The sequence below is a fragment of the Rhizophagus irregularis genome, chromosome 10, assembly GCF_026210795.1.
Source record: "Rhizophagus irregularis chromosome 10, complete sequence".
In the NCBI taxonomy this organism is placed as follows: Eukaryota; Fungi; Glomeromycota; class Glomeromycetes; order Glomerales; family Glomeraceae; genus Rhizophagus; species Rhizophagus irregularis.
The window spans coordinates 4,067,005-4,091,816 of record NC_089438.1 but is presented as its reverse complement, the minus strand read 5'-3'; the positions used below and the strand labels follow the sequence as shown (position 1 = coordinate 4,091,816).

Genomic DNA, 24,812 nt, shown 5'->3' with positions numbered 1-24,812 from the left:
TACCAGAATGGATTCCATATAATAGTTTTAAAAATATTAAATATCTAACAAAAGGTGGATTTTCAGAAATTTATACAGCAAGATGGATTGAAGGATCATATGAAAAATGGAATTCTAAAGCACAAAAATTAAGAAGAATTGAAGAACAAATAGTAGTACTTAAAAAATTAGAAAATGTTGAAAATGCAAATCAAAATTGGTTTGAAGAGGTTTGAATTTAAAATATTTTAAATTTCATTAATAATATCTTATATTTTAATTATATTTTTAATTTATAGGCCAAATCACATTTAAATTTAAGCAATAAACATAATGATATTACCCAATGTTATGGTTTAACACAGGATCCATCAACTGGAAATTATATGCTTGTAATGAACAAATATGATATGGATTTGAGAAAATATTTACAACAAAACCATAAAAAACTTACATGGAAAAAAAGAATTCAAATTGCTTTTGATATAATTATTGCACTATCAAGTATTCATAACGAAAATACAATTCATAGAGATTTGCATTCTGGAAATATATTATTTAAAAGGGGTAGATTCGATATAAGTGACCTTGGATTTTGTGGACCTGCAGATAAACCATTAGAAAGTATATATGGAAATCTTCCTTATATAGCACCTGAGGCTATTATTGGAAAAGAACAGACTTATAAATCTGATATTTATAGTATTGCAATTCTTATGTGGGAAATTTCATCTGGACAACCACCATTTTTTGATTATGAACATGATTATGATCTAATATTGTTAATGGTATAAGACCAAAAATTGTACCAGGAACTGTTTTAGAATACAAAAATCTAATGAAGCAATGTTGGGATGCTGATCCATCAAAAAGACCTGATATTGATACACTTTCAGATAAAATAGATAAGCTTAATCTATTTTATCAAAATAAATCAGATGAACTATTAACTCAACCAGAAGAAAATAATAGTTTCGAAATAGAAAATCATACTAGCAGTAACATATTATCTACAAGTAGACTTCATCATTTTGAAAATCTTCCTGAACCAAGAAATGCAACAGAAGGTATTATATTATGGACCTTGTATTAAATATTTTAAAAGTACTAATATCATACTAAATATAATTAATGATATCTTTTTTTTTTTATTTAAATCAATAGGAGAATTAGAGGGTATGAATTATTTTTAAATTTATTTACCTTTTATAATTATTAAATAGTTAATTATTCTTATAATAAAATTTATAGCATTTTATAGTAAATCATTTGACTTTTGTATTCCTGACAATAGTAAGTATTATTGGATTTATATTATTTTATACTTTAAAATAAAATATTTAATTGATATAACCTTTTTTTTTAGTTGATGATATTGGTAAATCGATTAATAAAGAAAATAGTACATCAGAAATAAGCACTAGATTTAAAGGTAATTTATTAATTCTCATATTTTCCATAAATAAATATTTATTTACAAATCATTTAGTTAATAGTAAAGAGTTATCCAAAATATTTAAAAAGAATTTAAAAAATGACAAAGTAAAATGATTATATTGTTACTTTAATTATTTTAGTGTTAACGTGACATCACTAATTTTTAGATGTTCAAAATGAAGATAAAAGAGAAACAATACAACAACAAATAAATAAATATCATGATAATGTTGATGGTATGTAATTTATTTCATAATAATAGTAATTAATTTTATATTAATATTGTTGTTAATTATAATATATTTTTACAGATGAAGATGAAGTGTATAATAATCCAAATTTCCATTCAGAGGAACAAGATACATTTGAACTTCCTGATAGTAAGAATTTTTTTTGTAGATATTAAATTTTTTAAATAGTTCTTAAATTACTATTAATTATTTTCGTGCTTTTTCCTAGATATTTAAATATAGCGGATTATGAAAAGAATTTATAAATATTATATATTATACTAGTACTATACTTATTATTTATTATATAGTTTTATATTAAATATTATTTAAACACTAAGATTAGAGTACGAAAGATTAGACATCTTTCAAAATTCTCTGTTTGTAATTTAATTAATATTAATAAATTATTGTATAACATTATTTCATGAACATTCCGTCCGTATATATATTTAACGAGTGTAATTTGATAAAATTAATCAAACTGTTGGTTTTTTTGAAATAATAAGTCCAAACCCGCGAAAGTCTAATATTTCTAAAGTCCCAAATGACTTGCAATAATTTTTCTTCGAATCTGTCGCAATTTTTGAACTTTCAACATGTATTATTTGTCAAATCCAACCTATATTTTATTTTCTTGTGAAAATGGTAATTTTGCTACAAAAAAAAAACTTTGACTATAACGATCAACGATCAACGATGACGAACGCTGTTCGTCAAAATGTTTAGAGATCGGCTAAACTTTTAAACAGAAAGGATCTACCTAATTTAATTTACCTTAACCTATTTTATAATTAAGACACGTTTCAAAATTTGCCTATTATATTCGATTACGCTATAATTACTACATTTACCATTTTGTCACTTAATTTGATCAGTTAAATAGTTAAATCCTTCATTTTTACTAATTAGTCTTGCCTAAAAAAGGACTTTTCGTCCGAGTAAGACAGCAAATATAGATTATAACCAGTTTAGATGTTACGAATTTGATTAGTTATTATTATTATTATTAATTTAACAAATTTTTGATTTTTTATTAAAAAAAGGTAATAAAAATTTTTTTTTCATTTTTAAATTTTGTTCAAATTGTTTCAAATTAATATCATAATAATTAATATAAAGACCAATAATATTAAATGAAAATTTTTTAAAATATGAGAAATCTTGATTTTACTCGTGTTATTTGATATATTTGTTATCATATCATAACTGACATCAGAACGCGTATAATGGAATTTATCAGAAAATCCTGACAGTCAAATCTCGAAGTTTTTTTTTTTTTAAAAAAAAATCTTTAAATTAAACGTTTTAAAATGATGTGATACTTAAAAGTTTTATATTCGGCCATTTGAATCGCTAATAAAATTACTATCACAAAAATATTTAAATTAACACAAAATATCTTTTAAAACAATGTGAAAGTTTGCGAACTTGTGGTATCACAAAGAGAATAGAAAATAGTGGATGTTTCAAGCTGATGTATTCTTCATGATGAGCAGCGTCCAAGGCAAAAAAGAGCCTGATTGGTAAAGAAGAATTTGACGATCGGGGAGATCGTGGAATAACATCATACTGTAATTACTGTATACAAACTTTTCTTTATAATTTTGATTTTGAGATTGAGACTTTTAATTATTTTGTTTAAAAAAAAATAATTGAAAATTTATAGATAATTTGCAATATAATTTATTGAATTTCTAAATCATTTGCTTCAATAGTCGTATTAACGTTAAACTTACAAATATTTTGCGTTAATAACTGATAATATTTATTTTGTGTTAATAATGTTAAAAAAATTTATTATTCCGATTTAAAGGAATTATACATATTACAAATTTATTTGAAACCCAAGACTAAATTTCGAAATTTTAAAAGCAAGAATTTTTAACCATCGGATCGTCGTTTAGTCAGGATTTTAAAACTTTCAGGATTTTTAGGGAGACTATGTATGGCGAAGATTATGAATGTCGGTGATTTTTGGGAAATCCCGTATAAAAAGAATAATTAATTAGGTCACACCGATCCGATAATTGTTTAACATAACAAGATTGAGATGGGGGAAGGAATTTAACAAAAAGAATGGCCAGAATTATTGTTAATTTTGGCCCGAATTAAAATGTTATAATTTATTAATTGAACACAAAAAATTATTAATTAGGAAATTTCTTCTAATTTTAACCTAAATTATACATTGAAAAAAAGGGGGTAGGGTTATGTCAAACAAAGTATTGACAGCCTTAAGATGGTATTTACATTATAAATTATACACCAAAGAAAAATTATAATTTATAATATTAATTTACATTCACATAAAATGTTTTTTTTTGTAATTCATTTAATGAAGATCATTGAGAAGAAAACCAGCTGATACAAGTTTCAAAGAAAATGAAAAATAAGATTCACGTGAGAAATAATTAATTTGTTTGTAGAGTATCAAATTTTTTTTCTTTTTTTTTCTTATTTTCTATTTCTTTTTCTAATCTTTTTCTAATTCATATTAATTTTTTTTTAAAAAAAACGAAAATTTTTTAATGAATTTTATCATAATGAATGATATTATAAATGTTATAGATTTACATTTCTGAAACACAACAAAAATTTTTCTGAAATTTCATAATAATCGTAGATCAAATCAAACGATCATTCAAACGATATAAATAATCCTCAAATTTTTCTTAAAATATATACCATCAAAAAAAAAATATATATATAATATATATACATAAAATACTGTGTATTAAGTATATATATTATATTTTTTTATACAAAATTTATATTTATTTAATTATTTATTATTTAGAGCCGCGCTCTAAAAATATTTTATGAAATATTTTTTATCATTCTTTTTTTAAACGATAATTAATCATGAAGTTAAATTTGGTACTTTCCGTTTTTTTCTCGTTTGCTCTTATTCCTCAAGCATTCCCTATGGCTTTGAACTTTGACAAAAGACGTTTCGCACAAGAACATACTGCAAAAGCTGAGGCTACCTACACGGCAGTAAGGAATATATCTTTAGGTACTGGTAAAGAACAACAGGCTGGTGACTTATCTGGTGCAATGGTAAGGGCTCTTTTAGCAAAAGCACCAACTTGTGATCAACAAGATAGAGCTGATGAAATCATTGACCTTGCAATTGAAATTGGAGGAGATAAAAAAGAGAAACTTATTAAAGTTGCCAAAACATATCGTCAACTGGAACGAAATACTCCAAAAGCAGGTCAGCCATCCGAGCTTTGTAAAAAAAAACCAAGGCATAAAGAACTTGATGGATTAGTTCAAGCACAAGACCCAACCGGAAAAGGTAAAGATCCCGATCCTCCTACACATCCTAAACCAAAAGATCCCAAGAAACCAAAAGATCCTGAGAAACCAAAAGATCCTAAAAAACATGAGAAACCGAAAGCAGACCCAGTACAAACTGTAGATGATGATGATGATTGTGATGATGATGATGATGATGATGATGATGATTGTGATTGTGAAGAAGAAGATGATGATTATTGATTATTGAAACCAAAGAAATCAATATTATTAAAAAAAATTGGGATCTATTGTAAATTTTATTAATACATAGCAGTCAAATTCAATTACAAATCAAACCAAATGTTTGTAAATACAAATTGTATAGTAACAAAAGTGAATTAATTTTACTGTTGACTTTATTTTTTCTTAAATCCCTTATTAATAAATATAAAATGCGAGAACAGTGAGAGTACCTTTTATTTATTTACAGATGATGTAGTAGCATTCTTATATACTGTGTAATCCTTAATGTTAATAAAACAAAAGGCGTATTGGCCAATAACGAGATAATTTGTGTAACAGAAGTTTATTTTGATTAAAATAACGTAAATTATAAAAAAAAGGTTATACTTTATAAATCTTTACATATTTCAATTACATAAAATCTTTACTAGTACAAGAATTTGCAGTGATTTAATTCGATATCTGATTAAAGCAAATATACATATATGTCATAATGATATCGACGTAAAATGGCATATTCATAGGTAAATTCATAATTTTTTATTATCAATTTTTTTCTGACAACCTCATAATTTTAAAACCAGCAGATCTCCATTAAATGGATTTTCTAAGAATTGCAGTTTGATCGACAGGAAGTCACGATTGACATATGGTCACAAGAACAAAATTAATGTAGTACAATTTCATACTCTTTAAATTTACCTTGTAAATCATTCACTTTTGACATGTGCATAAAAAAAGCGCGGAAAAGTCCCTTATACAAAATATTTACTAATTCCTTTTTTATTTGAAGAAATTATCAAGGGTTGTAATAATTTATTATTTCAGTATTACGGGCTATTACCTTGTTTATACTTCATGCGCGTAATTTACTCTGATCGTCTGATGAACGCCACCAAAATGTTGAAAAATTTTGTGATGTTGTCGTTTTATGCCAAAGAACCAATTTAATGAAATTCATGATTATTTATGAATTTTCGTGCGATATTTTCTGAATTTATTTACAAGAAACTAAATATTCGCCTAAATTATTTAATATATATGGGTTTATTTATTTATTGTGGGAATATTAAATTGAAGAATTTTCAAGGTTCGAATTTAAATTATTCACGATAAATTAAATATTCACAAATATTGTAATTAAATTTTTCATATTTCACTCTGAATTTTTATATCCAATCAATAATTTTTAAAATTGTTTATCAACATGAAATCATATTATCGATTTTTTTTAGATCACAAACAGATTCTGAAAATTCATGGATTTACGAAATCTTTTGATTTGAAAAAATTTGTGGATCATAAATTCTATTTAATAGTCTTTTTAATATGGATAAACTTATTGATTAAAATAATGCCTTTGTTCAACAAATATTATGATCCAACAAATGGGTAAATAAGATACTACAAATTTGGAGAAGGTATTATATAAATTTATTCTGTTTAATTAGATTTTACGATATTGAAGCTATAGATTTCTTTGCAAGGTATTAAATTAAATAATCATCTTAACGCCAAAATTTAGTTTATAATCTCCTGGGAATTCCTAATATGGAATTCATAATATGAGTCTAATAATAAAATGAGTTAACAAATTTATTTGCACCGTTGTTGAAATGATCAATTGTGGACATACAATGATGAATAAATGAATAATAACTAATTTAATGTTCTACCACATAAAATTTTACGTTATGGGCACAAAATAATAATAATAATAATAATAATAATTGTCCGGAGTGTAGCGAAGGACATTCTATTGTTATGCACTAGACGTCTATCATTCAAAAAATACTTTTAGTAATCGAAAGTAATTTATATAAACTAGTAGTAACTACATTGGGCCGATGCTTTGTAGTCATGATGCAAAACTATTAAAGTTAGATTTTAAAAATTTATGGTGCACAAAAAATAAGAATTATTTCATTTAGATATTAAAATTTTGAAAATTTAAAAATGATTCAGAATAAGCTGTTTTGATTGAGTATCATTCAATGAGTTTCCAGGGTTTCACTCCCAAAAGTATTTGAGTATGATGGTTCATCATACTATATAGTATGTTATAATAATTTTGTCTAGTAAAATTTCAAAATATAAAATTGAAATTAAATAAATAAATGTTTAATGCTTAATTAAAAAGTAAATTACAAAAAATAAGATTTATTGCAAAGTCTCAAATCTAATATTAATTTAGAACCAGAGCGAACTTAAGAATATGTAATCTAACTACGTGGAGACATCAACATTGTAACAACTCAATATTATTTAACATAAAGAAAACCCATTGATTTTAAAAGCAAAAACAAAAGATAAGCAAATAAATATGAGCATAATTAAAGATAATTTAAAATTAGTTTGGTGTCCAGGAAATGAAAAACATACTAATATCAATTAATTAAATGGTAATGCCACCATGTTAATAACAATATATGGATTTAAACTATTTATTGATTGTACGTTATATGAAAACGTTATTCAACTTTATGAAATGGATTATTTGAAAAATTTTGCAAATATACTTGATATAGAGTTATTTGATCTTAAATAATAACTTTCTCTATATCTGAACACACTATTCTGACTACGCTTTGTTTCATCTTTAATTTTTTTTAGAGTATGACCATTAATTGGTAGATTGTACAATTGCTGTTCAAGCTTGGATAGATCGTTTGGTGATATGGTAGGCATGAATGGATCATTATTTTCAATTGCTTTTTTAATAACCTCAATTTGTTCCAAATAACTTCTTTTTGTAGCTTCAAGTCCCTTGAGAATTTCGTCATCATAGCGATTAGGATCGGCACTCTTTTTAATTTTTTCTTCATTTATGAAATGATCCAAGTAATCTGCGTATGCATCATTAAAAGCAGCTATTGCATTTTGTCTTAGAAATTGTGCAAACTTCAGACTAATTTCATTTATTGTATGTTGTTCTGTTTGCAGTTGATTTACCCTTTTTTGATAATCCTCTATAATTGCTTTTTTGATTTCTTGATCTGATTTCTTTTTTGAAATCTGCAACTCTACATTTTGGTCGACAATTTTTTTTACTACTTTTACATTCTCGTATGTAATATGTATATGCTTATCCCATTTACAATCACAATAATTACATGTTCCTACTGGATTCATAGCAGCGCATCCTCTTAGTGCTGGGGTGTTTACTTCATTGCATTTGACATTTTTCAAACAATAACAACGGTCGTGACAGTGTGTTATATAATTTACCTTGCTAATATTAGTTTGTTCAATTTGCGATGATTCGACACAACTAATGCTGGTACATACAGTTCTTGGATACCCTAATGTTACCGGTTCGAGATCTATTTGTGGAATGTACAGATTTTCTTTAAGCTCTTCTATAGTCTTAACAGAATTTTTTATTTCATTTTGTTGTTCCTTAATAAACTTAATATTTGTTTGAATAAGTTGTCCTATCTCTGCAAGTGGTTTAGAAAGAAGGACTAGTATATTTCTAGAGCTATTTAGCAACAGAGTATCTTTTACCGCATGAGGTGGGCGGGTCACAAGATACTGAATAAGTCTTAATGATTCATCCACAGACTTTTTCCAACTTTCTGCAAAGTTTTGTTCATCTCCATCCGTAAATGATATATCTTTCTTTATTGCTGCTAGAAATCTAAATGATTCGTTATCAAAACAATATACAGTATCATGATTGACCTTTATTTCAACACTAGATCGTTCTTTGAGATCTCCAAGTTGTTTTTTAAGTGGTGGTAATGTATCTCCTGGACGGTAGTAAGTTCCTCTAGTATTGGTAAAACAGAAGACAATATTATCCTTTGCATTTCTGTGAAGGTGTAATAACAATTCCTGTATGCAAAATCTAAACACTATATTAAGTCGTGAATTGTTGGGCTTGAGAAGTATACATATCCCATTTAGGTATCGGTGATAACTAATATATTTAAGGATATTTTCAAAATTTTTTTTATCTTGATCCAACGCTCTAGTATCACCTATACCCGGAGTATCAATCAATCTTACAATTTTATTTTCAGCTGCTTGGAAGACGTAGCTTTTACATTCTTGAGTTGATGACATTCCTACATTTTGTACTTGCTCATTTGGATCATCATTGCCTATTTTTATTGTTTGAGTATCATAATTTTCATCTGTTAATGTAAACTTAGATGATATTAGTACTTCCATGTTCCCAGATTTTGCTTCATTTAATGTATCGAATCTTAGATAGTTTACAAAAGCATTTATGAACGTGGATTTTCCTACGCCAGTCTCACCAAGTAATAATATATTTATTTCTTCTGGAGGCTCCGACGGTAGCAGTGTGGTAAGTGTGTTGAATTTAAAAGATACAAATCCTTCATTATGATCAGGATCATTGCATTTGAATTTGCAATTGCTGATACTACTTTCACCACATCCACAGTATAAATGCCAGTTATATCCATATTCAACGTCATGCTGACATTTGAAACATCTCCAATTACAAAATGTAGAACAATTAACTCGGGGACAAGGTACTAGTAACCGCGCCTTCTCAATAGGATTATTTTTTGGTTTGAAATGTGGTTGAGGATCGAATTTAATAAGATTTGATGTAAATAACATTTTATTGGCATTGTAATAGTCATTACTTTCTAATCTTCCATTGACATAATGATGAATTACTGGATAACCAGGACCTTTTATATTGGGACATATTTTAGGGTCAACTACAAAGAACTTACTTGACTTCTCATTTAACTCACATAAATCTCTAAATACCATATGAACTGGTGACAAATTACCAACAACTATATCTTCATCAATAAGTATGTAGATATGACCTTTTGGACTTCTACGCAGAATATGTTCAATAGACGAATCCTTATCAAGATACTCTACATTTTTGGCTTTAAGAGTAAGAACTAAGTCAGCCTTCGTAGATACTGGAAGCATCTTCTCATTAGGATTAGGTTTTGTTCTTAAATTGGATACATCAGATTTAACAAGATTTGATACAATATTATTATTATTATTATAGTCATTACTTTCTAAGCTTCCATCGATATGATGAACAACCGGACGACCAGGACTTTTTATTTCGGGACATTTTTTAGGATCAGCTACAATCGACTTCTCATTTGAATTAACACTATGCACTGGTGACGAATTAATGTCAACAATATCTTGATCAATAAGTTTGTAGATATGATTTATTGAATTCCTACGCAGAATATGCTCAATAGTCGAATTCTTGTCAAGATGCTCTACTTTTTTTGTTTTAAGAGCAAGTACCAAGTCAGCTTTTGTAGATACTGATCGATATCGATCAATGAAATCCATAATAGAACTTTTAGATAAGATTCCTTTCTGAAACTTCTTCATTATGCTCTCAAGCTCATCAATATTACTTTTTCCAGAACGTATTTTAACAAGACTTTCCGCGAATTCCTTTCTAAATTTCGCCTCCTCCAATCTGAATTCTTGTACATAATTATTAATCTCATCAAAAATATTATCAGGTATGAGATTAGAGATAGATTTTGCATCATTAAATAAATCATTGAGTCTTTGTTTTGGTTTCAATAAACCATCAAAAAACTGCTCTATCTTTAAGACAATTACTTTGTTCAATTCCCTTATCATACTATTAACTATGGTATTCTGAGTACTAAGTACAGGTTTCGCAAGTCCTGATATAGGATAAAGAATATATTCAACTGGAAACCCTTTCCCATTATTAAATTTTATAACATATGAAGGAAGCTCTGTCATGACTTTCTTTGCTTCATCAAAAGATTGAGGAAATTTCTTATTATATGGAACAGCATCACCAAGAAACGTTATAGAAAAATAATTCATAAGGTTAGGTTGATCCTTTTCAGCATTTACGTTATCATTTTCAGAGGTAGAAAGTGATAATTTTTCAAAATAAGACTTAAGCGCTGCTTCAATTTGGTACTTGTCATCTTCATTCATGTTTTTACATTCAAATGATGCTATTACAATAGCCCCCCATTTTATTCCTATCACGACGTGAGTGGCATCTGTGTTACTGAATCCGTCAGTAGAAATACATGCTTTAACATCATCACGATAAATATTTAAACTTTCTTCAACTGTAATCATCCTGTATATTAAATTGCCTTTCACAGTTCTGAAACTATCCTTTACATCGCTTAAATACTTTCCTGAACCCTCTAAAGTAGTTAGTCCTGCGATAACGCTTAATTTTAGCTCAGCTTCAACGTCTAACTTATTAAATTTTTCTACATATGAATCCTCATACTCATAGAATAATTCGCTATTGGGTATGTCAATTTGACTTAATGAACCATTTGGAAACTTTGCTTTCAATATCGCAGTTCCACAGAATGTATCTCTCATAGCATTATACAGAGAACCAATAAGTGCGGCTCTCCCAAGTGACTTTCGTCGTATAACTTTATTTGCAGTATCCATCATTAGAAAGCTAAGTTTGGATGGTCTGATTGCGACACAGAATGTGAAAATTAAGTCATTTTAAACGGTTTTCTCTTGTTGTGTATCATGTAACCTTACACCAAATCAAAGTTTATGCCTTTTTGGGAAGAAATAATGATCGACGAATTTCAAAAGTTTGATTATATGTATATATATTTTAACTGCGCATAATATTTTCTATTTTTCAACTAAGCTAGAAATTAACAATTTTAAATTTGACACTATTACCGATTGGATGTTTTTACTTTTTGTTAATAAAAGATCTGCGATGAAATTATTATTATTTTTTATTTATTTATTTTTGATACTTTAATTGATTAACATTCCTTATATTCTAAATGATTAGCTTTATATTTGCTAATTACCAAATATTCTATATTGTCTGTAGAGGTTGGAACCGGTTAATGTAAACCGGTTAAAGTTTCTTAAACATCAGTTAATCGGTTAATCTAAATTGATCATGATTCTGGCCAGATTTATCATTTTTATTTATTTATTAATAACAGTACAGTATCGCTAAATATACTGTATATGTGAAATCAAAAATCGAATTTACAGCCAAAAGAAAAAAAAAATTTTTTTAATATTAACCGGATAATTACCGGTGCAGAAAAAAGAGAAATTATAATTTGTGATTTTATTTATGTTTACGTGAGTGGACTGACCACAAATTTTTATAGTGTGTAGAAAAATATATTGCTCTTCGGACAATAATAATAAAAAATCAGTCCATTTTGGATGCATCAAATTTCTTTCAATATTATAAGAATTAAACGCACAAATAAAATAAAATTATATTTATGGACGTAATATGATTTCTTTCTCTCTGATGAAATAACTTATTCAGAATAAATCTTTTGATAAATCGAGATTAAACTAATTTATTATGAAATATTTGGAAATTTTCGATTTTTTGATGCTTCAATTCATTGTATTAAAAAAGCAAGAGAATGGAGAAATTATAAATTTGAGAATTAAGGATAATGATGATGATTGGAATATCAAAAGGAAGAAAATTAAATTAAAAATTCGCAAAATAAAAAAAAATCTAGTGGGATTTATTCACTTTAATATATTATTTAGCGAAGTTTCTTTTTTTATTAATTACATTATTAATTATAATACGTTTTAGACTTTAGCATAAGAAAAAATTATTTGTACAGTAATTATAAAATTAAGCGTTAAAGAATTAAAATGAAAAAAATTATTATGAACATTTTATTTATACGTTTCTTCCTTTATCAATTTGTTTAATTCGTTTATATTTTATTCTTTTTTTTTTGTTCTTTTCAAGATTATTAATATCGACATGTCGTGTAAAACGGTGTAATTGCAATAGCTAATTATTATCATATCAATTTATGATAAGCTTAATATTAATAATTATTATCATATAAATTATGTTCAAGTTTATTATACTTAAAATGAAAGATTAAGCTAACTGGATCGCTGGAGTTTTTTTGTATGCAAAACTGTGAGACAAATTTTAGATATCGCGTCGCGTCCGCTTTTTATAATACGACAATGATGATTCGCTATTTTTTCTAAATTCTTAATAGTGTATTATTAAAACCTGCTGGAATCAAGTATTGTTAAACAAAATTTTATAGATTTCAAATTAAGGTCCGTGTGAAAATTTCAAATTCATCTATAAAGGAATGAACCTTCATAGTTTAAAATAAATAAGGATATTATACATGATGTGCTTGCATCTATATATTATAAACCGCTCTATTTTTACACGGCAAATATGAACTCGAATTTTACTAATTTTTTTCGCACTCACAAAATCAAAAAATTTGCTAATAAATTATTATTCCTCCTGGTTTCCAGTTATTTTCTATTACTATGCGTAATACGGTTTATATTATTATCTTTTTTCTTTTTTTTCAACATAATATAAAAGAAATATGTTTATTTGTTAAAATTATCACTTATTTGAATTTAATAAAATATAAGGCTCATTTTCAAAATGAAATTACAAGGAAATCCACTAAAAAAATACTGGGTTTTAATTAAATATAAAAAACAATTAAAGTGTACGTATTACCTGTCACACAATCTAGAATTTAATTCTGGCCGGTATAATTATTATAGACAAATAGAAAGAATGGATAATTTATACTTTTTTAATACAAATATATTAGTTACAAGCATAATAAAAGATTTTAAATTATAAAAAAAAAGCTCTTTCCTTCGATCACTTGACCAAAAATTTTATGGTCAAAAAAATGACACAAATTTTTATTATTTTGAGTCTCTCCTTTATTAAAACCGAGTTTTGTCATTTTTTTCATTATATATATTTTTTGAATTTTTTTTTTTTTTTTTTTTTTGGAAATTAGTCGAGATATTGACCAAAAAACGTTTTACTCAAATAATTGAAATATTTTGGAAAAACGATAAAAAGCCCAAGTTTTTTTTTAATAAAAATTAGTTCAACAAGAGCGTTAAATGTCAGTATGATAGTGCTCTTATTCAACTTTTTATGGAATATATGACAAGGTTTTGAAAAGAAATTTTAAACTTTTGAAAATTGCTGCGGGTGGCGAAGTAAAGATGATACTCACATTACGTCATTACGAGTGCAAATAGCTGGTCCGGAATGTGTGACAGGTTACGCCGAATATATTAGCTTTAGAGTAAGGGGTGATGGTTAGCGGTTTTTAGCGTCACATGATCACGTGCAAGCCCGAAGTTCAAAAACACTATTTATCTGAGTGACAGTTTTTTTTAGTGGTCCAAAACTTATTTGTCACCTGTTATTTGTCACCGAATTCGGCGTAACCTGTCACACATTTCGGACGTGCCTACAAATAAGAAAGTGGTTAAATAGATAGTGTACCGGAAGTAGCAAATTTTGTACACTCCACCTTGCAGATAGTTTGCAGATCCTTACTTAGATCAAGGATGATAAGAACGGAAATAATTTAATATTCCAAAAAGATTCTATTGCCAAGTGAGAGACTTTTTCTGGAAGGATGGTAATACTTGTAGTTTTTTTAAAATTATAGTTAAACAGAAACGTTTGGAATTTTGTATTAGCTAGTATGTGGCGTATGTAGTGTTTTTTTACATCTACAGTACATCGTTAAGAAGTGTAACATTTGCTTAGATTTTTAATAAAGAGAGAAATTTTTTTTTAAAAAAAAGATTTTAAACCATCAAAAAAATAATTTATATAATGACAAACCTTTTTTTTTCTTTCTTTTGTACATGTCATGCATATTATAAATTTAGGTAGTACAATGCAATGTTTGCTTTATGTACTGTAACATTCGCTTTGGTTACACATTACTATTTTAATATGTATAACTTCGGAGTTAAAAACACCGGTTTCAACCTTTTCTTTTTTTTTTTAATAAATATATTTTTATAAGAATTTAAAGCCTTATAACATATTTCATTATGTCATTTGGTGAAAATGAAAAAATTAATAATGCGATTATTAGATCATATGCATTAATGGATTCAAATATTCGTAATGATACACACAAAAGTTATGTATTTAGTAAACAAATAATTCATGATGATGAATCACTTACGGAAAATGAAAAATCTGAAGCAATAACATTACTAACTAAACACTATGATCTTAATAAACTTCTTTACAGAAACCTGGTGTTTTGCGACTTAGCAGTCATGAGTTCGTCACCCAATATTTTCAAATTCGTATCTATCTTTCGATGACATATTTTGCTAAGTTTTCGATAACATTCTGATAAAGTTTTGACGAAAACTAGTCTTGAAATAGTGGTAAGCTCGAATAATAATCTTTAAAAGATAGCAAATAACATCGAACATCAGTCAGAATATATTAATCAAGACATTTGTGCGACGTATCTGCGAGTATACAACGATGAGTCAAAGATGTTAAAAATATTTTTTTTTTTTTGTTTTGTATTTATAATTTTTTATTTATTTTATTTTATTTTATTTATTTTTTTCGAAGTGTTAAAATACTTTAAATTTTCTAAATGTATTTGGTCTTGTAGGATATCATAAAATACATACAATACATTAATTGTAACTAATATTAATTTATTAACATGTACAATTGTAAAATTTAACCGTAAAATATAATATAAATTTATTTATAAAATACAGTACATTGCAAATACATTATCTAATGTTCCAATGTTCCTCTTATTATAATTGGATAGCCGCGGATTTTTAAGCGATCAACGTACTAAAAATTTCCGTTGACATAGCGCCCCTGGTGACACAACTATAATAAGGTGGGAACCTGATTTGGTCAATAGTATCACCTGATTGATCCGTACTCACCTGGAGCAATTCTTCCTACAAAAAAAAGTGTTAAAAGCCGTTTTTTAAAGGGTTAAAATAATAAGTTGACTTAAAGAAAAACCCACTCGCCAAATTCTCATGCATCTAAAGAAATCTGAAGAACAACCATCCAAAAAAAGGATAAATGAAACATTAGGAAAAATTTTGTTAAGAGAAATAAATTAATCAAAAAATAGATTTGATCTTGAATAATAGTACAAAGGTACTGTATACAGGGCGCTCGTCTTTAATCCAATTAACAGTTTGACTTAGCTTAAATCAACCCTCTCATAGACATTATAGACCCACCTAAAAAAAAATGAAATATTAATAATCGTTTTGTTAAAAGTATTTTAAAGAAAAACAAAGAAAAACTTACCGAAATTCATGTACAAAGAGCCAAAGAACCAACTATCTAATAAAAAGAAAGAGAACAAACTGTCAGTAAATGGTCACTAGAAGACAGAGTAGAAAATTTGCGCTTACCAAAATTTCACGTCCAAGGAAACCTAAAGAGCCGCCTAAAAAAATGTAAAATGTTAATAATAATGTTTATTTAAAGAAGGATAAAATAAAAAAAAATTGCACATACCGAATCTTGTGTCAAAAAAATTTTTTGAAATTTTGAAACTAAAAAAAGTTAAAAACTCGAAATTTTTCAAAAAAGTCAAAAATGAAACAGCTTGATTAAACTTTTAAAAAAGAAGTTTGACAGTTTGATAGAAAAAAAATAATAATTAAAAAAAGCACTGATAGTTCGATAGAAACTTTTTTTTAAAAAAAAAATTACTCAAAAGTTTAAACTTCTCAAAAAAAAAGTTTCTCAAAAGCTTAAACTTTTCAAAAAAAGAAAAAAAAATTAGATAGTTCGATTAAGAAAAATTAAAAAATTTCAAAAGCTCAAAACTTTCAAAAAAAAAAATTAAAAAAAAAGAAGGTTTGATAGTTTGATCGAAACTTTTAAAAGAAAATTAAAAAAAATAGTTAAAAAGTTTCGACTTTGATCAAAACCTTTAAAAGAGTTTTAGTTTGAAACTTACTAAAAGGCTAAATCCACTCGTCGTAACACATGTGATGTACAAATAACCCTTTTAATTTTTTATAATAAAAATTAATAAAGTATGTGATAAATCAATAGTAAATTTTAGTACCAGCAAAATCATAAGCAATAAAATTATAATAATAAATTCTGTAATATTGTAAGCGATAAAAATTAATAAAATTTTACAATTAATTAATTTAATTTAATTTAAGTATCAAGTTAGATGTGTATTTAAATTTAAATTTAAGCTATTTTGTTTAATTAAACACGTATTTAATTTAAGCTATTTAATTTAATTCAAGTATTAAATTTAGCTATTTAATTTTTAAAAAGCTATTAATTTAAACTATTTTATGTATTAAATTAGACGTGTATTTAAGTATTTAAGTCAAAAGAAAATTATATATTTATACAGTATATATGTATTAATTGTAATTTTTTTAAATATAAAAGTACAAGATCATAAAGTTTATTTCCTAAATTCCTAATCTATTTTAAATAAATTTTTATTTTCCACACCTAACTAATATAACATGAAAATTATCCCTATAAAAATTATAAAAATAAGCACAAATTAGAACAAAATTACAAATGTTTCAAAATCGTTATGCTCCTCTTAACCATTGTAAGAAATCGCTATAATACATATAATCCTATCATATATCGAATGAAAGAATTACTAAGCAGATGACGTCATATAACTTTTCAGTAAAATTCAATTCATCAAGTAAATCACGTGATATTATATTAATAATAATTGAACGTCTGAACGATTAATTAAACTTTTTTTAACTCTACTCTTTTCCTGTTTCCCACACTTCCATTTTCACACTTTCGTCTTCCCCTTTCCCAATATTTTTCCTCTTCTCTCTTTTTTAGACGACTTCTCAGTTCTTTGGATGTGGTATTCTGGTAAGTTTTGTAATTTTTTTATTTTCTTTATTATTTTGTTGCATTATTCTAAATTACAATATTTTTTTTTATTTCATTCATGCAAAAAAAAAAATTACGCTTTATCTTTTAAAAACAGCTACTAAATCTTTTTTTCTTTTTTTTAGGTGGTTTGTTCTTCAGCTCATGGACGCGTGTGAACTTTAGTGAAGTTTTTCAAACTTATCTTAATGAAACGTTTTGCTAACATTTTGTTATTTTTTTCATATATCGAAGGTAATATCAAAATTTATTTTTGATTTTTATGTAACAAAACATCAACTAACATTTCGTGTTTTGCATTTTGTAGCTTAGACAGCTTTGGACGGATGTGAATTTCGGTAGGTTTTTTTTTAACACTATTTTTTTAATGAATTCTTTCATTTTTTTAGACAGTTGGACGTGCGATTTATATTATTTCTTCAATAAAACATTTGCTAATGTTTAATTTTCTTTTTTTTAAGAGACCCGGTTGGTAAGTTTATGAATTTGTTTCAAAAACTTTAAAAAATGTTATTTAACGTTTCTAACTTTTTTTAGGAATCTTACCCGATTTTTGGATTATGGAACAACTATTTCTTTATTTTTTTTGTAGGTTTCCCTTTGGACTTTATTAGATAGGCGGTAAGTTTCAAAACTAACTTTGAAATTTTAATTTTTTCTATTAAAGAATCAAAGTTGTTTACTGTAGTCACTAATGATAGAAGCTTTTAAAACTATACGGTCAATTTTTAGTCATCCATACAACAACCAACAGTTTGCCTTTGTTTCTGTTAATGGATTCGAAATTACCAATCAAACTGTGCTGGAATGCCCTGTGTTCAAACTCCAGTCTGTGAATAGATAACAACATGTCTTTCCTATGAGCATGATTCGTACAAGTACTATGCATTTTATTCACTATTGTAATGAGAATGAATGCATTGATGGTTACAATCTAGAAAACGAAAGAAATCTTTATTTCTTTAAAGATGCTTAAATATGTATTTTATATGGTTTATTTTGATTTTACATTTACAATTAATTATTACAAGTAATTTGAGTTATCTATACTCAGTTTATACATGAATAATGTTTCGATATGATTTATCATATACGTGGCCACAATGTGATTAAGATTTATTATAAAAGCTGTTATAGTGTAATTAAGATTTATTCTATATATGCCTACAATGTAGTTATAACGTTTTTAAGAAGACACTGTAATTTATTAATGATTTATTAAAGTTTTATTACATAATTTGTTATGCCAATCAACAATTTATTGAATTTTATTTACATAATTAGTTATGATGACGCTATGATATATTATATAAGTTGCTATCGATGATATTGCGATTTATTGACGATCTGTGAATATCGCCTTAATATCCAGTAACTAAACCTATGACGAAGCCGTAACTAACTCATGACTAACTCATGACTAACATGTGATTAACTCTTTTCCTGATTGTTTACAAGTTGGCCATGGTTTAGTCACGACTTAGTCTTGGTTTGACATGTTTCTGTAAAGTTACTTTTAATAAAGGAACAAAAAGGATTTGTGAAAATTGTAACCAAGAATGTTTAGCTACAACATATTGTGAAATTTGTGTTCGAAATTATTTAAAAGCAAAATTTTCAAATTGGACATCTGGAAATGTTATTATTGATAATTTGATACAAGAATGTCAAATGAAAACAATTGTCCCATATCTAATACCAGAGTGGATTTCATATAATAATCTACAAAATATTAAATACCTAACAAAAGGTGGATTTTCAGAAATTTATACAGCAGACTGGACTAATGGGAATTTTATCGAATGGGATTCTGAAGGGCAACAATTAAAAAGATTTGGAAGTCATTATGTAGTACTTAAAAGATTAGAAAATGTTGAAAATGCAAATCAAAATTGGATTGAAGAGGTTTGTAATCTAAATTTTTTAAAAAAAAGAACAGAAATATTTTGTTTAAATTTTTAATGGTTTATTTTATAGGCTAAATCACATTTAAATATAAGCAATAAATGGACTGAAATTGTCCAATGTTATGGAATAACACAAAATCCATCAAATGGAGATTATATGCTTGTAATGAATAAGTTGGATATAGATTTAAGAAAATATTTACAACAAAATCATAATCAACTTACATGGAAAGAAAGAATTCAAATTACTGTTTATATAATTGAAGCACTGTCAAGTATTCATAATGAAAACGCAATTCATAGAGATTTGCATTCTGGAAATATATTATTTAAAACTAGATTTAGTATTAGTGATCTTGGATTTTGTGGACCTGCAGATAAACCATTAAAAAGTATATATGGAAATCTTCCTTATATAGCGCCTGAGGTTATTGTTGGAAAAGAATAGACTTTTAAATCTGATATTTATAGTATTGCAATGCTTATGTGGGAAATTTCATCTGGACAACCACCATTTAATAATTATGAACATGATTATGATCTTGCAATGAATATTGTTAATGGTATAAGACCTAAAATTGTACCAGGAACTCAATTAGAATATAAAAATTTAATGAAGCAATGTTGGGATGCTGATCCATCAAAAAGACCTGATATTTATACACTTACAGATGAAATGGATAAGCTTAATCTATTTTATCAAACTAAATCAACTGAATTATCTCAGCTAGAGGAAAATAATAATTTTGAAATGGAAAATTATACTAGAAGTAGCAAACTATTTACAAGTAAACTTCATCAATTTGATAATCTTCCTGAACCAAGAAATGCAACAGAGGGTATTTATTGATTTATTAACATTTTTGTTAGTAATTGCTTAAAAGGTGTATTAATATATTTAATTAATAATGTCTATTTTTTTAAATAATAATAGAAGAACAGGAAGGTATATATTAAACAAATTCTTATATAATTTTAAATTATGATGACATGATTAATTTTTTTTATAGCGTTTCATAGTAATAAATCATATGATTTTCATATTCCTAATAATAGTAAGTGCAATTACATTTAAATATTATATAAAGATATTATTTATTGATTCATTTTGCTTTTTTTAGTTGATGATTTTAATAAATTAAGTAGTAAGAAAAATAGTACTTCAAAAATAAGCAGCATATTTAAAGGTAATTAAATAATATATTTTATTTTGAATAATCAATGAATGAATAACTTACTGTATATTTGAGATTATTTAGTTAGCAGCAAAAAGTTATCCAATATATTTAAAAGAAGCTCGAAAAATGGCAAGTAAAATAATTTAAAATGTGTTAATTTTATTATATTATTAAACATGATTTATTATTTAGATGATTATAAGATTGAATCAACACAAAAGCAAATAAAGAAACTTCATATTAATGATAATGGTATGATAAAACAATTATTTAAATTCTTAAAATAATTATTCTATAGTATATTTTTTGATTTTTAATTTTAATTTATATCTGATAGATGAATATGAAGCACATAACAATCCAAATCTTCATTCGGAAGAACAAGATGAATTGGAACTTCCTGAAAGTAAGAATTATTTTTTAAAATGTTTAAAAATTACCTCTTAAATTACCGAATTTTACGTAATATTTTTTTTTTCTTTATTTAAGATATTTAGATACAAAAGAATTATATAAATTAGATAAAATTATTACACCTGATTTTTTTTTCTTATAAATTATTTAAACACTATGACTTGATGAGATTTTCTTCAAGATTCTTAGTTTGTAATTTTAATAATTTTTTTTTTATTTTTATTTGTTTTTATCTTTATATTATTTATATTATTATATCAGTAAAATATCATATACGTAAATTGAATGCGTTTTTATTAAATAAATTTTAAAGTATATTATTAAATTTAAATGTTGTAATATTTTCATGTACGGTAATGCGATTAATATAAGGAAATATATAAATATAAATAGCGCACAAAGGCAAATTCATTAAAATAATGGTGATCGTTAATATGAATGAATTATTGCAAACTGGCCGGAATTACCAGAATTATCATAATTCTGAATCTAAACCATATGATATACTTGTTATATATCTTTCACGTCCGCAACTTCGGTATTATAGCACTCTCACTAACCAACATATATTTATTCTACACTTAAAAAGGTAAAGGGTTTAAAATTAAATTAAATTATATATATAATATTTATTTATTCGTTAAAATTAGAGGTTGGAACCGGTTAAGCTTAACCGGTTAATTAACCGGTTAAAACGGTTAACCGGTTAAAACATTTGTTAACCGGTTAAAAAACAATTTTTAACCGGTTAAATTATCCGGTTAAATTATCCGGTTAAATTAATCGGTTAAATTAATCGGTTAAATTAACCGGTTAAAATGCGTAATTCTGGCCAAATTTACAGTGCCGGCCAGAATTATAAATCACGGGACTTCGGATAAAAGTTTAGCCACCAGGTAAGGAATTTTTTGTGTTATATATGCGGGCCGAAATTCATAGTGCCGGCCAGACAATTTTGGCCTGAATTTCGTCTTTCAGCTAGAGTTTCGTTTCGATAGTTAGAGTTTTGGTCTGGCCTAATTTTGGCCGGGATTAAAAATATATTTGATGCTAATCCTGGCCGAATTTTAATTCTGACTAGGATTGAGTTTTAACCGGTTAATTAACCGGTTAAAGGTTTGGTTAACCGGTTATTAACCGGTTAAGACTTTTTGGACCGGTTCCAACCTCTAGTTAAAATATCTAACTTTGATATAATTTTTTTTACAAATAATTATTTTAGAATAAATATTCACCAATCTCTTGTAAATTTTATAAAAAAAATCCTTCTTTCTTATTTTTTAAAGGTTTAATGAATAAAAATAAGTACAATGCGCGATTAATGTTTGTCATAATATATAATATAATTCTTGGATGAACTTTTTTTTTAATACAAAAAAAGAATGGGAAGAAATTAAAAAATATTATATCTATCGTACAACTAGAAAATAAAATAAATAAATAAATAAATTCAATAATTTTTTTTAAAATAATTTTTAATATTATGTATGAAATGTAAAATATAAAAAATGTAAAATAATAAATTTGAGCGTATTATTATGTACTTCCACCATTACTACTATTACTACTATTACTACTATTATTACTATTATTAATATTATTACTATTATTATTTCCAACACTGCTATTTTTATTAGATTGTTTCATTTTTTTCTAACAATTTTTTTAATACTATTTTCAATATTTTTTGACTAACAGATTTAGTTAAAAATCTATCAACATCACTTTCAAGAGCTAAATCCTTATCATCTTCAATAGCTACTAATTCAGTTAAAGCAAATATGAACGCTTAGTAATAGTATTGATATTATCATTATTAAAGTTATTAAAGGAAGGTATGTGATAAATGTACTGGAAATGGAGAGGGTAAAAGATAGTGATATGTTTTGTTATTATTGTTTTAATAAACTGAGTTCGTAATTTAAATAATACACTTTCAGTGCGTAGTATAAATACGTTTTCGTTAGATAAATCAAATATATTTTTATAAATCATTTCGTGCCAATACAAGCAACGTTAATATTTAAAGTGGGTAACATTTAATAGTTAAACATATCCATAAAAAATCTGGGACCAATCAGATGACTAATCACATGATGCTTATACATTCGTAACGTCTAACAGCTAAAAGATTTTCGAAATTAAATTGCACAATTTACCTTGTTACTTAATTAGTTATAATTTTTTTTTTAATATTTTAATTTGTAATAGAAATAGTATTTACAATCTGTACAAAACATTTATGAAATCTTTTTTTTTTTCATCAATGAATACATTACGTGTTGATTTTAGAAGTGTTTAGGTGAACTTTTTTTTAAAAAAAATAAAAAAAGAAATATTATTACAACTGGATAATAAATAAGAAATTTAGATGTAAAAAAAAGCTTAATAAAGTTTAATGTATTGTGTAACCAAGGAATTCCAGATAAATCCACCTACTCAAATAGTATGAACAAAGAAATTTATTATTTATATATTTCTAAATTAGACTATTTAATTATTTTTCAAATCTACTGAATATAATTTTATGGTCTTCTTACAAGTATCAAATTTAAAAAGAAGCATTTCTTTTGAATCTGACAATATATTGTAAAAGAATTTCTATGGAATACTAAACAGTTTAGAGATAGTTAATTTTAATAAAGTTAGCATCTATTTGTTAACAAAACTATGCAGAAATTTGGTCATAGAACGAACATTTACTGATAGCCTGTTAAAGCGTTTTCTGATAAGGCCACACAAATTCAATTTTTCGGTTCACGTAACATTGAAATTTAAAATCGACCCGGGGACCCGGGGTTTATTGTTTATTAGTAAAAAAAGTTTATATATAAAATCGTGACATTTGATTGGTTGACTTTTAAAAGGGAGGAATTTATTTTCGCTCTAGAAGTTCTCAGCCGCGTGATAAACTTACCCGCCAATAAAATTGCGTCCTGATCACGTGATAAACTTTTTATATATAAACTTTTTTCTATTGAAATTTGAAAAAGTGACCCGGCCGGGTGAAGTGAACCGAAAATTCGAATTTGTGTGGCCTAAGGTAACCCCACGAATGGGGAGTACTCATAGATTATACGAATTATTTTATTTATATGCTTTTTGCAATAAAGTAATATAAATAAATTAAACAAATAATGATTATTTATATAGTATAATTAAATATTAACTTGCCCTTTTCTATCCATTATTACGTGATCTGTGTTACATTTGATCAAATATATTAAAGAGCATCCAACGTATTTATCTTCACGTCTACATATTAACTCTTCACTATACAAAAGATGTGTGATACATAAACTTCAATGCATAATATGTAACAAAGTCATAATTTGATCAGAATTATTATTATTAAATGCGATATGTGATTTATAATTCCGTTCATAATTCGGTAACGCAGATATTTTTTATAAAAGACGTATTCGCCAATTGTATAATTCAAAAAGTACGCATATAAAAACAA

At 26.0% G+C, this 24,812-nt stretch overlaps 3 protein-coding genes across 3 annotated transcripts; 2 read left to right on the top strand and 1 right to left on the bottom strand.

The window, feature by feature from the left end:
- Positions 1-1,034: 1,034 nt before the first annotated feature.
- Positions 1,035-1,883, top strand: OCT59_002350 (uncharacterized protein; the record flags this gene model as incomplete). The annotated part of the gene is made up of 7 exons (XM_066144439.1): positions 1,035-1,083; positions 1,144-1,155; positions 1,231-1,272; positions 1,346-1,411; positions 1,584-1,652; positions 1,728-1,796; positions 1,876-1,883. 7 exons carry the CDS (start codon positions 1,035-1,037, stop codon positions 1,881-1,883), a joined length of 315 nt encoding a protein of 104 aa, XP_065995602.1.
- A 2,628-nt stretch (positions 1,884-4,511) lies between these two features.
- OCT59_002349 (uncharacterized protein) lies at positions 4,512-5,153 on the top strand (the record flags this gene model as incomplete). The annotated part of the gene is made up of 1 exon (XM_025308648.2): positions 4,512-5,153. One exon carries the CDS (start codon positions 4,512-4,514, stop codon positions 5,151-5,153), a length of 642 nt encoding a protein of 213 aa, XP_025166033.2.
- Positions 5,154-7,628: 2,475 nt separating this feature from the next.
- On the bottom strand, positions 7,629-11,567 carry OCT59_002348 (uncharacterized protein; the record flags this gene model as incomplete). Its single annotated transcript, XM_066144438.1, has 1 exon — positions 7,629-11,567. The coding sequence occupies one exon, from the start codon at positions 11,565-11,567 to the stop codon at positions 7,629-7,631; it is 3,939 nt and encodes a 1,312-aa protein (XP_065995601.1).
- Between the last annotated feature and the right edge of the window lie 13,245 nt (positions 11,568-24,812).